General features: G+C 34.4%; 1 protein-coding gene across 1 annotated transcript; it reads left to right on the top strand.

Annotated features, from left to right (window-relative positions):
* The first annotated feature begins 4,730 nt into the window (after window positions 1-4,730).
* LOC120014231 lies at window positions 4,731-11,534 on the top strand. The gene is made up of 11 exons (XM_038866149.1): window positions 4,731-4,844; window positions 4,929-5,126; window positions 6,318-6,535; window positions 7,132-7,237; window positions 7,359-7,460; window positions 7,769-7,828; window positions 7,942-8,020; window positions 9,107-9,251; window positions 9,685-9,808; window positions 10,806-10,986; window positions 11,413-11,534. The coding sequence occupies exons 2-11, from the start codon at window positions 4,944-4,946 to the stop codon at window positions 11,532-11,534; spliced, it is 1,320 nt and encodes a 439-aa protein (XP_038722077.1). The 5' UTR covers window positions 4,731-4,844; window positions 4,929-4,943.
* The last annotated feature ends 2,937 nt before the right edge of the window (window positions 11,535-14,471 follow it).

Below are 14,471 nucleotides of genomic sequence, written 5' to 3'. Positions count from 1 at the left end.
TTTTTTGTTTAGGTTGTTATTACAGCGATTGATTGTATGTTAAGACAGACACAGAGAGAGAGAGAGAGAGAGAGAGAGAGAGATTGGTTAATGACAACGCTGTTCTGTTATGCGAGGAAAACAAGGATGATAATAGCCTTTTTTTTTCCTTTGCAATTCCGTGTATTTCTGCTTTATTTTCTTTTATTATTATTATTATTATTTTACTTTGCAGGATTAAGGAATAAATCTTCAAGTTAAGAACTCTCATTGTGTCTACAAATGGACATATCACATAGTAAAGATCGAGAAGGATTCCAGGACCTCTCATTTAATTTACTAAATTTGGATTTCACATTCCATTGTTTCAGAATCTATATAAAATATTAGTAATATATGACCATGATTTCTTAATTTAGCTTTAAGTAGAGACATGCCAATAGTCAAGCTAATGGTCATGTGAAATTGGGCATGGGAACGACTCCAATTCTTGGCGTCAATTCTCTATTAAAAATCATCTTAAATCATGATTTTACTTTTGTAAAATGACATATTAGAGAGTTTAAGAGTTAATAATTAGTGTTTAGGGTTACAATATCTGCACACTCTCCCTCTCTCTCAAGAAACTTTTCTCTCCCCCTCTCAAGAAAAAACTTTTTCTCAAGAAACTTTAGGAGAGCAGCTACCTCCTCTTTGTTGTAGGGGAAGTCGGGATCCGTGCAGTAGATCTAAGTTGTAATTTGTGTGTTTGTTACCTGGTTTCGATTGATAGAGTCGACTCGTTGGACAGTGGTTCGGCGGTGTATGGTGTAATCTGGTGTCGTCCAATAATGTCTGGTAATTTTTGATTTAGTGTTTGTGTTTTATTACTTTATTTGTGTTTTTTTAGTTCTTAGGTTGTATTCCATATTTATGGCGGCCCTGAATGCCCACGGGCCTCAGTTACTCAATTTATGGCTTAATTTTTGGTATTTAGGCTTTAGAGGTTAGAATTTAGGGTTTATGATTTAGAATTTTTTTTTTCAAAATCTGTTATATTCTAACATTATAAACACCAAAATACTCAATCAAATTTTTTAACTCATGATTAAACATGATTTTGATAAAGAATTGGATCCAAAAATTGGAGCTCCCCTATCCCTGTGAAATTCTATTGATAATTCCTGCTAATTTATAGGATGTCAACTTACCCAAGTCTGTGATTGGTTCTTGAATTTTGACCTTGGTTGTTAGGTTAAAGAAGCAAACCATATTGGGCTATTAAATACTTCTCATGCAAAAGCCCAATTTGAGGTTCTTAGATATTAGACCATCCACAATACAATAAATATTCTTAACAAAAACTCCAAATGTTTAATTTTTGCACACTTTTCATAAATTTTCAGTTTCTCTAACAGTATCATCACTCAGTAAACACTCTAAACCATACTCTAAATCATTTATATCATCAATTTTATGATAAATTAATTAATTAATATTTTTCTAAAATTATATATCACGTAAATAATTATAATATTTATTTTATTCAATATTTTTTATTTTTGTGTCAAGAAGCTGTAATATTTTTTTATTATATTTTATATATTTTAATTTTATATTAATTGAGTGCTACGAAAAATTTAATAGTATAGAAAGACAAAAATAATTAAAGTATAAATATGCGGGACCCACACCAATTAAATATTCTAAAGAAGACTTACCGTTTGCTATGGGATGGGGGCACTGCAATCTACATTGCAGCCATTACTTAAAATCGTTTGGATCTTAACCGTTCATTTCATCCAACGATCAAGAGTAAACACCATTCAAAAAAAAAGGATGTTTTTTATTCCTCTTCATTCCGTCTCATCTCTGATTTGCTACACTCTTCCCTCTCCCCTTCCCTTTGTTCGATTGAGACCTAACCTCTTTGGCTCAACGTCCCCCGAAAGTCTCAAGGGCCAAGAGCAGATAGACATTCATTATAAGCTCATCTCTAACATCGACATCAACAGAATCTCCTTGGTCATCCTCCTAGGAAACATTTCTTGTTTGTTTGATGAGGAAGAGACATAAGAAAACTTGACTGTTTTGTGCAGTCTCGAATCCCGTATTTGCTTCAATTTTTCATCTTCATTTTCCCCGAAATCATACGGGCCATAAAATGATATACTTTGTAATAACAAAGTTCTGTGTTTGTTTGCATGTGATGTTAATCAACAAGAACCAGAAATCAGATAAGAAGAGAAGAAGATGAGGAAGAAGAAGGAGATGTTGGTGAAGTCAAATTCAAAGAATTCATTCATTCATTCAAAAATCTTATAAAGGCATTCAAAAATCTTATAAAGGCAACGGCTCAATCTAAGCTTATAAACCATTACTGATAGGTACAGTACTTGGAATAGACATAGGTAAACAATAGATATAAAAGAAAATTGGGCCTAAATACAATATGGGCTAGCCCAATATATAATACTTAAGACGAATGAAAAGGGCCCAAATAGGATACAAGAACAAGCCTACAAAGAGATGGCTAGAAAGTCTAAACAAGTAACCAGAGCTCATCACCATGGGAGGAAAGGAATCGCAGTGGAGATGGACGCATCGCAGCGGAGATTCTGTCATAAAATGAATTGGGGGATCTATTCTACCGAACGTTTGAAAGCTAAAATGGGTTCTGATGTTCAGGAGTCTCTAGTGAGATGGAGATGGAGATGGAGATGGAGATGGAGGAATGGATCAGAGAGGAGAAGATAAAGACGCTGAAAATTTTAATAAAAAAATGATTTTTTTTAAGCCATCAGATTAATTTGATGGATAAGAATCTTCACTGGAAGGGTTTAGTGTGTTTTAACACTGCACCTCTCCTGGATACTTGACCTGAATATGCAACTTTTCAGCCTATGATTGTCTAGGCCCATGATTTTCTATTGAACAATGCTAGAGTCTACAGACTCTCAAAATTTGATTCTTAAAAATTCCTCAAATCTATGTGACATTAAAATAGTGATTGATTAAAAACACATATGTAGGGTCCACTTCACATTCAACACTCTATATTAAATGAGGATTTTTCAAGATCACTTTTTTAGGGTCTCAAATATTATTCTTTTCTTTTTATATGACACAAACATATTATTGGTTTATTGAGATTTTTTTCCCCTTCAAACTCAAAGGCTAGTGTTTTAAGTCTTTGTCCATTTGATTCACGTGTTTTATATTTAATAATTTAAGTCTGACTGACGTGGCATATCTATTCTTCATACATGCTCTCTACATAAAACGCGGATGCTATTTGAACACGTATGCTTTGTAAATTTTTGAGTGTTTCCCAAAATGACACATGTAGCTCATGTGTTTAATAGTCCATGAAAATCAAACACATTTATTCTTAAATCAACGGAATAGTTTTATTTACATTATTTTATCCCATAATTTATTGTTTTAATATACATTCTATTATTTTTTAAAGCACAGTTTAGAATTTATTGTTTTAGTTCTGAATTCATTTGTTTTTGAAATTTCATTCAAAAAAACAATGGAATTAAGAAATTTCATTGAAAAAACTAATGGAATTAAGATTTACCCGATAAAACTCATGGACAATAGATCTTGTTAGAAAGAGTTTTATTTGCTAATTTTGAATATGTAATTTTTTTTAAAAATTAACATGTATTTTAATAGTCAAAACGTTTTAAAATTTCGTTTAAAAGATTTGGGCTCCTATGGACTACCATTATATAGACTACCTAACATTACTGTTCCCAAAATCGTAAATCAAACACAATATCCACATATACATCCATGACAATGTTAAGAGAATAGGTCATGTTTCACTGTTTTAATCACTGAGTCGTCCGTCGAATCACATATTCAATTAAAAAATAAATTAATACTAAAATCATATCATTTGATTGTCCATAAAAAAATAAATTAAAAAAATTCAAGTTCATATCGTATATGCATATAGAAATCAAGTTTCACATAATAAATTAATAATAAATAATTCAAAATTCAAACGATATTTCTAAAAACCATCTGATTTTATCAATACGGTTTAATGGTTCTTTCAAAAAATCTTCCAATTTTACCGATTCTTTCATATTCGATTGCTTAGTTTGTATATTTTATTGATTCTTTCCTATTCGATTGCTTATTTCGTATTTTAGTTGAACCGTGCACATTTAATGATCGGTTCATCGATTTTATGGTTCAACCAAGCTGCACGACACGATTTTTTGCAATGAATTAAAGGTGTTGTTTGGGAATACTGTGAGGTGTTGTGCGATACGGTGTGGTGTTGTGACGTGAGTTGGAACGCGAAAAACAGTTTGACGCATCACTTTTAAAACTGTGGTGCGGTGCGATGAGGTGCGTTTGGCGTATCTAAATTACGGTTATATTGGATGATTATTAATATTAATATAAAATCACTTAAGGTTTACATTGTACATTAATATAAAATAAAATAATTGACCTAATTTGATTACGTAGGACAATTCAACATATATTGTATACGTTTGGGAGTGTTGTGAGGTAAAAAACTGTGGTGCTGTGAGGTGAGTTGGAACGCAAAAGCTATTTGGCGTGTCACAAAAAACTGTGGTGCGGTGAGTTGTGTTGCAACTGAACACAGTTGTAACACACTGCCAAACTCATACAAAGACTTTTCCAGTTTTCCTGTAGAAGACAATAAATAAAAGCTTTATTTTATTTTATTTTATTTATTGATATTCGAGTATATATGTCCACATGAGGGGAATGACATCAATGCAATATCCGAGACCATACGTGAACTTATCTCGCAGTTCAAAGAGGACGCGCTCTCCGCATTTGGATCTGCAGCAACTTTGAAGTTTGAAGTTTGAATCTCTCTCTTTCTCCCGGTAGCTTCCGAAACACAAACTCCCTCTCCAAAGCCCTTAGGTTTGTTAGGATTCATTCAATTATTCATTCATTCCATTTTGCAGAGAAGAACGAAAAGAATGTCGAGAATGAGAGTGGCTGTGATTGGTGGTGGTATCAGCGGACTGGTATCGGCGTACGTGCTGGCGAAAGCCGGAGCCCAGGTGGTTCTGTACGAGAGGGAGGACTACTTAGGCGGCCATGCCAAGACTGTCAACTTCGACGGCGTCGATTTGGACCTCGGTTTCATGGTCTTCAATCGCGTAAGTCTCTCTCTCTCTCTCTCTGACATTCTGAATATGATAATATTTGTATGTACTGCTGTGAATATTCCATACTCCAAAACAGTTGGTAAAATGGATCGTTTTACAACTCACACTTGTCAGTCAGTCCAAAATATTTATGATTTCTCAAAAAAAAAAAAAAAGGAGTCCGAAACTACAGCAGAGCAGAGCCCACGGACTCCGAGAAACTGGGTCTTGTAACATTAAAGATGTTGCTATAAGACAGGAAAAAAGTTAATAATTATTGCTGAACTGTGTGTGTTCTTAGTTCTTACTAAAAAAAATTGTGAAAGCAGTGTGGCATGTGGGGTGGGCCTCGGAATCTAATCAATCTAATCTATCTATGGTCCTATGTGGGGGGTTGAGTGGATGATAAACGAATGGCCATATTTGAACTTACCAGAAAAAAGAAAAGAATGGCCAAATTGGGGTACTATTTCTCAAGAATAACGTTAATAGGGAAATGTTGCCTCAAAATGCTAGCAAAATGCTTCACTTTTGTAGCATTTAGAACAGTGAAAAAATGCTGCAGAAATTGTCTCGGTAAAATATACATTCAGTCATCAGTGTTTGCATTGCATTTTTGATAATGCCAGTACCGTGTGGACACCATTTATTTATGTTTATACTCGGACATAAATAATCCTGCGATGTTTCATCAAATGACTCAACAGTTCCCCCCCTCTCCTCTTAGTTTTTTCTGCTGCTAGGATTGCATGAATTTTGTCTCATAAAATTTTAATCATTCTAGACGACTTTTTTTTTTTTGCAAAATTCTAAACAATTCTTTGGGTTTTATTTTCTTTAATATTTCACACTCTCTTGAAATTATGGACTCTTTTCAAACTTCATTTTTTGGGATTTTTTTTTTCTTTTCAACTAGTTATACGAGTTATAACTTATAATTGCTGCATGTAATGGAATGTACGAAAACTGTTTGTATTTATGTGTGAGAGACTGATAGATATTGTCCCATATCACGAAAGCAAGAACCGCTGGAGCTTACTTTTATAGGAAATGACAAGTTAGAGAAGTATGCCCAAACATGTTAATACCACTTCCAATTCGGGTGCAGTAACGGCACTACATATATTTTGTCAATGTGGATTTAATGCCAATTTGTATTGATAAATATTTTTTTTTTGCCTGATTGTGATTGGTCAATGACAGGTAACGTATCCTAATATGTTGGAGTTCTTTGAGAATCTTGGAGTTGATATGGAGCTATCTGATATGTCATTCTCAGTAAGCTTGGACAAAGGCAATGGGTGTGAATGGGGTAGTCTAAATGGCTTATCAGGTTTGTTTGCACAGAAGAAGAACGTTTTGAATCCATACTTTTGGCAAATGATTCGAGAAATTATCAAGTTCAAGGCCGATGTCCTCAGGCAAGCCTATCTCTTGACTGATTTATTCGATTTTTAGTTGAAAATAAACAATGTGGTATCGTTTGCTATATCTTTTTGGGATACCGCTCGTCAGAGTTTTTAAAGATGGCGTTGATGTCTAAATAAAGCAACATACTATCACATTGATGCCATGGGGCATTCCCACATGAGGCATTGGAAGCTGCCAATGTCACATTTCATATCTGCAAATATTGCTTTGATCAAGCTAATAGATTTGTTTGAAGAATCGAAAGATATTGAATATATTTGAGGAATGATTTAATTAAGAATAAATCTGTTAGTATAGTATAGTATAGATAGTTCCTGTCTCAGGTGTTCTAGTCAGAATATTGGTCTACGTCTTCCGAAAAATATTCTATGGAATAGAAAAATTGCTGGCGACATGTCCTTGTTCGCATCTGTTTTGGACTTTTGGCTGCCTTTTATTCTCTTCAAACAATGTTTATGTTTTGGCTGGAAATGGGTCAGCTTTCTTTTTACTTGCACAAGCTTTATACGGTGTGACTTTGCTATAATAATTTTTAATTCACTTGTCTTGTATATCTTTACCATGGTTAATTTCCTTTCCTGTGCAGTTATCTTGACGACCTTGAGAACAACCCAGACATTGATCGCAATGAAACTTTGGAACAGTTTATTAAGTCACACGGTTACTCTGAATTATTTCAAAAGGCTTATCTTGTGAGCATTTCCGAAGACTGAACTCTTAATTTCATTCACATCCTTGAACTTGTTAACTCAAGCGTACTCATTGCCCCGTTTCCTGCTTAGTGGCAATAATAATGTTCTTCTATGTCCACAGATACCAATATGTGGTTCAATTTGGTCCTGTCATTCAGAAGGAGTCATGCGCTTTTCAGCTTACTCAGTTCTTTCATTTTGCCGCAATCATCATCTTCTACAGGTAAATAATGGTGTTTGTTTTTTTTTTTCTTGTTGTTTGGAGTGGGGATCAGTGATATGAGATTTACCTTTTATTTTGTAGCATAAGGTCTAGTAACCTTCTGATGAACATGATAATTTTTGCATATTTCATCTAAAAGATAGATGGTATGTGTGCATTTAAGATCATGCATATACATGCAACTATTTCATTTTCTGGTATACAACCTTCATTGTTGTACTTTAATGTCGTGTAAAGCTTTGAATTTTGTCAAATGCTAGAAAATTTTGTGTGCAATGACTTATTTTTCCTTTTGGTCTTTGCTTCAGCTCTTTGGTCGCCCACAATGGCTTACTGTCAGATGGCGTTCACATAGTTATGTCAACAAGGTACATGTCAGTTAGTGCCTTTCTCTTACATTGTATTCTTTTCATAAACATTCAACCTAATGGTTCAGATTTAAGATTTAAAGTGAACTTTATTGGCCATGAAAAAAGTCCAGGTTAGAGAACAGCTCGAGAGTTGGGGTTGCTGGATAAGAACTGGTTCTGAGGTACAATCTATTTCTACAACAGTTGAGGGTAAGCAAAGAAATCTTTATCGTATTCTTTATCAACTTTTTAAATACAATGCAAAACTTTGTGGACAATTTTTTTGCAACATTGAAGACAATTTCACAGGCGAATATGTGACATAGTGATAGAGTTGCAATGGTGCAACCTAGAGGTCAATGGTTCAATTGTTGGAAACAGCCTCCTCACATCTTATGTGGGGGCAAGGTCGGATTAAAAACGAATCATGAAAATGAGAGTATTGATATATTTTTTATCAGTACACATAATGAGCTTAGAAAAAGAAAACTCATTTAAATAACTCAAAAAACTAAAAAAGTACTTTCTTTTTCGAGAGGGGTTTTTGTTGACTGATGCTGCTGGCCAAAACAAATGAATTTATAACATAAGAATGTATTGTTCAAGAAACCACAGTCCTTTTAGCTTTTTTTGTGTCCAGTAAAGTGCATCCTGCCTGTCCCCGACCTACCGTGGGAACCTTGTGTACGGGAGTTGTTTACCTTTTTTTATCGAAGACAATTTCAACATAGGGATTGTTTGGCATGGCTTCTAAAACGAGCTGTTAAATAAAATTGACTCAATGTTTCTCATACAAAGATACAAATGGCTTTGTTACAAAATATTTTAACAGCTAGAAAATTATTTAGAAATGAAGCCTAAGACTCTTAAGAGATGATGTGCCTTTTAGTTTTACAAAAACACCAGTAGATGCTTTGACATTATAGAAATGCTCTTAGATAGTCACACTCTGCTGCCAGGCAGGTAATCATACTTCATGCAAATGTGATCAAGGATTTTATTGTTTTCAAAGTTAAGCTTCTCATAATTCTATTTATAGAGTGCATAATTGGATATTGAATTTTGATCTTATAGGAAGCTACCTATGTGCAGTAGTTGGTACCCAACCGTTTGAAAGCTCTTTGAAACATGAAAAAACTCAGTTAAAAAGGAAAGGCCAAAGGACAAACAAAGAGAAAAACATTAATGGAGCCTTATTACAATCTGAAACCTGCAAATCGATGATGGACCATTACGTGATTCTTTTTGATCAATTTTCATGTAATTCTGATAGTAATGTAATAAAAAATTCAGCAGGTTGCACAGTACTTTGTGATGGTTCGCAAGAAATATATAGTGGATGCATAATGGCTGTTCATGCCCCCGATGCTTTGAAAATATTAGGAAAGCAAGCAACATTTGAAGAGACGAGAGTACTTGGTGCTTTTCAATATGAATCTAGGTACTTTTCTCATTATTTAATGCACTAATCTAATTATTTATGGATATAGCTTCTTATTTTGATTCCGGCTATTAAACTCTGAGTAGTCGATATTAATACATAGAAATTGACTGTTACCCAACACTTGGTAGAATTTCAATTGATTTTCAACTTAAAAACTTCTAATGTTTCACATATATAACCATCATGTTTTGTTGGAATAATTAATTCCAAACAGTTTGTGTTGTAAGATGTTCTGGGAGGTTGCTTGTACTCGTTGGAATGACCCCTGGGAAAGTCATAGATGTCAAAAGAACAATATGAACAAGTACTTTTGATTATGCCCCAAGACCCCTTTTTCTTGAAAATCTTAAAGAGTCAGCTGCTGACTACTGTGAAAAGTGAACTTACTTTACTCACAATGAAAAATCATTTTCTAACTTTCTATTGGCAGTGATATTTTCCTTCACCGTGACAAAACTTTTATGCCCCAAAATCACGCAGCATGGAGTGCGTGGAATTTTCTGGGGAGTACAGGCAATAAAGTTTGCCTGACATACTGGCTTAATTTGCTTCAGGTACATAGCTCATTCTCTTGATGTAAAACAAAATTTAAATTTTCTGTTTTAGAATCCAAATGATATTAGAATATGTGGGTGATTATCACATAATTTTCACTAACGATTTAAGAAAGAGGAAAGTTGTCAGGGTTGTTCACTTCAATTATTTTTGGAATTAAGGCTTTGATTGCTTGCTTGTTTGAATTTGTCCACTTGAATGCACGGGATTCACAATTTTAAACATGCTTTCTGTTGGGTATATAATTAACTAACATCGTCGGAGACAATGATAGTCAAACACATTTGGGAATCATCATATAACTACTGAGAACTTCATATTAAAATTGCCATAGAATCATATAGACATGTATGGATTTTCGATGCGCAATAAACGATTTTGTTGAAATTCAAAGTGCGTGCTCATCTAACAATAAAATCCATATCCTATTTTGTTTAGCGAAAAGTAACCGGACAATGGGCTAGTGGTAATTGTTATACTCTGCTGTTGGTGTGATATAAAAAAATAGAGAAATTTCATATGATACAAGGGATGTAAATATTCCGGATGTACATTACATGGCTATATGTGCGAATATAGATAGAATCTGTATTCAAATAATCACAAATCTTGCTGTATAGTAGCACATTTTGGAGAACTTATCAGATATGTTCTTCTTTTTTGCAATAATCAACATAGCACTGGAATGGAAATGCCGCACCATGTGCAGGGATGGTCTATTTACTCAAATATATAGATTTATGTCAGGCCTGAGATACATATTTTATGAACTGTCTACCTGATAAATATTGATACAGAGTTACAAACTAACGAGGGCAACTAAAAATAAAACAACAAACAAATTAAACTACCATCGTAAAAGGCAGAATGGTATGTTGACTGTTGTGCACACCATGAAGAAAGATATACTTATTTTAAGCTACTGTCCTATTATCAAAAGCTGCTCTTAATATTTTTTTCTTCTTCTGCAATTGTATGGACTATGGAGCCTTGCAGAATATTGAAGAAACAAGTCTACCTTACCTTGTGACGCTCAATCCAGGTCAGATACCTAAGCATACCTTACTTAAGTGGTCAACCAGCCATCCAGTCCCATCTGTTGCTGCATCAAAAGCTTCACTTGAGCTTGATCATATTCAAGGGAAGAGAGGGATTTGGTTTTGTGGAGCATACCAGGGTGAGCCTAAGCACTAATTTGTTTATGAACCACCTGAATTTGCATTTAGTATCTTTGATTGTGATGCTTCAATTGTGATGTAAAGCATACATGTCTATGATCTCAGTATCATGGCTACAGCTGTACTGCATTTAAGTGAAAAATGGCATTAATTTTGGCCCGCTTTGCTTTTAATATAATTTGCAACCGGAATTTTTGTGTTTTAGTTTGAAGTTAACAAAGCATCTTCCAGCTATGTTTTGATTACTGGGACAATGAATCCCATTGGCTTCAACTCTGTAGCTTTTGCTTATTATTTACATGTGCAATCCTGTGGTTCGATTATTTATCATTGCTATAATGACATAGTTTTCGTCGCTCAAACTTGTTTGATTTATTATGGTTAGCATCATCTTCACAGTTTTGACAATCAGAGCTACTTTTCAGGTTATGGCTTCCATGAAGATGGATTAAAGGTAGCCAAATGCTTCAGGTTTGGCATCAAAGAGGGGATAATCTGCCTCCTCTTACCTCCCTCCCCCATTGATGTGACAACACCCCCAGAATAATTTTTTGAACTATTAACTCTCCTACCAACAATAAGTTGTTTCCTTTTAGCTCTTCTTAATTGACAAACAGCTAGATTAACATCAGCCATTGTGCCCAAGCATGAAATAAAAATTGACAGCACACAATCGAAATCAATGACGACTAATCAATAAGTAACAACACGGGAAAGATTTATGAATAATATCATAGTCTTTTATTTTTATAAAAGATAACCTGGAAAATGTTGTGTACAATCAAAGCTTGAAAGATCCAATGCAGTGTTGGAAATGTGAGAGCTGCACAGAATTAGGAAAAAAGCCATAAACAATTGATTGCAAAGCATATTATATCACAGGCAATACATGATTCCAAATAAGAATCAAAAGAAGAACATGCGTAATAGTATGACAATAAAACAGAGGAAGAGCTGACTCGAGCATCATCACAAATAACAAACAATAGGAAACCCAATTACGGCTGTGGCCCGTCCCCTTAGCATCACAGAAAACAACCATAAAGACAAAGCCAAATATCTTTCCTAAATTAACTAAAAATAAAAAAGGAAATTACAAAATAAGGCTTGAACAATTGATTGCAAAGCATTTTAAATGGCAAACAATTCATAATTTCACCTCCTGGTAAAAAATTACTAAGAACGGACAATAGAAAAGAAGAATCAAAAGAAAAACATGCCTAAAAGTATGACATTAAAACAGAGGAAAAACTGACACCAACACCATCACGAATACAATAGTAAATCTAATTATGGCTGTGGCCCGTCCCCTTAGCACCACAGAAAAACAAGCATAAAGACAAAGTCAAATATGTTACCTGAGTTAAATAAAAAACAAAAAAAAATAGGGAGGAAACCACTATAGACCAATGTAATATCGGAAAAAGCGAGAGTTACACAGAATTAGGAAAAAAGGCATAAACAATTGGATGCAAAGCAGATTAAATGGCAGAGAATATAGGATTGCACCAACTCATAAAAAATTACTGAGAAAGGACTATCAAAAAGAAGAATAAAAAAAATGCCTAATAGGATGACAATAAAACAGAGGAAAAACCGACACGAACACCATGACGAATAACAAACAATAGTAAATCCAATTACGACTGTGGCCCGTCCCATTAGCACCACAGAATAACAACCATAAACACAAAGTCTTATTTGTTAGCTGAGTTAAATAAAAAATAAAAAGAAAACAGGCAGGAAATCACTATAAACCAATGTAATATTGGAAAACAACTCTTTGACTCCACTGATACATAGGTCAGTTTCAGACAAACCAATATCTTCACTATTCAAGGCCGCAATGACCAACGTCGAATCTCCTTCCAAAATAACATGATCATAGTTGAGAGACCTGGCAAACATAATAGCTTCCTTGGCAGCAACACACTCTGCAAAGAAAGGGTTAGAGGGCCAATAGCGGCAAACAGACCAAGAGGCAATGTGAGCACCTGCCTGATCTCTGGCTATCATCCCTAACCCGATCTTAGGGGCCTTCAAAGCTGCATCAAAGTTGATTTTCAAAACATTTGATGGGGGGCTCCATCTAGCAACGCATTTTTGTAGATAGATAGACTAGGGTTCCGACTCCCTGCCTCTATGACTCTATCTATTCCAAGTATGTTTCCTAAAATTGAAAGAAGCACAAAATGAGGGAACCATTCTACTTCATACCTATCTCTACACAGGATGAGGATGAGGGACCATTATACTTCACACCACCATTTATTTCTTCTTCTCCTCAACAGATCTCTCATACACAACTGAATTTTTTTACTACATTCCCTTTCCTCTCTCTGTCTTTGTGTATTTCATTGGGTCTTCTTGAGCTTTTGGGTGTATGGATTTGAGTGAGTCAGTTCGTAGAAGGACGCGTTGTCAATATGACTTGATGTTGGAACGCTTATATGTAGAATCCAAACGTATAGAACGGTCACCTCTGTTTCCGATTTCTCCAAAGAAGTTGGATATGAAGGAGAATAGTAGCGTCTTCCTTTGAAATTTACTTTTGGTTATAAATCAAAAACGAAAAACAAAACTGCCCATAAATAATTGTAAAGAAAATGCAAGATAGTTTTAGAATAAAACACAAAACAAAGCTGCCCAGAAAGAAAAATAAAAAACACTAAGAAAATTATAAAAACAAAACAAAACAAAACATTGTATAATCTTCAACAACTCTCTCATGCACAACACAACACTCCACTCCACTCCCTTCCCTCTCTATTTTTTAGTGTTTCAGTATTCCATTGGGTATGCCTGAACATTTTCATATGATGCTTGCCTATTGCATGAGAGTGATGAATTTGCATGCCTTTGAAATTTTATTGAAAAAGATTGTAAAATAAGCATGAATTGCATATAATATATGAAATAGTTTGAATATGAGGTAATTATCGAATAAATCATCTTTGTAAGCTTTTGTATGAAGAGAAACCTAAAGTTGTCTACTTTAGTGTTTTTAATTTGAAAATGCTTCTTCTTGAATACAAAAGAAAATCTTGAGAAATTTACGCCTAAAATGGTTACGAAAAGTGTGTTAGATAATTTTCTATGATATAACCACACTTGAATCCATTGTGCTGGTAGATAAACAAATTTTTTCAAGTTTGAAGAGCCCTTGAACATCCATAGGAGTTGAATTCTAATGGTACACATGGGTACTAGACTTGGATGAGGATGCACCATTAGAAGGGGAGCTTAAAGGAGATGGAGATCTCAAAGGAGTGGTGAGCAATGTGTACCCCTGAGCCAAGATGATGCACATGGTTTTGGTCATATGCAATTGGGTGACACTCCAAGGCAAGGAGTTTGGCTAATATTTAATGAACAAGCACAAGCTTTAGCTTCCTAGGGAACAAATTATAAAAGTATTGCATCAAATTGTTCAACCAAAAACAAAGAGGGTTCTGACGTTCATTTCTTAAACCCTTAAGACTCC

Source organism: Tripterygium wilfordii, chromosome 14 (genome assembly GCF_013401445.1).
Source record: "Tripterygium wilfordii isolate XIE 37 chromosome 14, ASM1340144v1, whole genome shotgun sequence".
Taxonomy (NCBI): Eukaryota; Viridiplantae; Streptophyta; class Magnoliopsida; order Celastrales; family Celastraceae; genus Tripterygium; species Tripterygium wilfordii.
The sequence above is the reverse complement of the archived record's forward strand: the minus strand, read 5'-3'. Positions and strand labels throughout refer to the sequence as shown.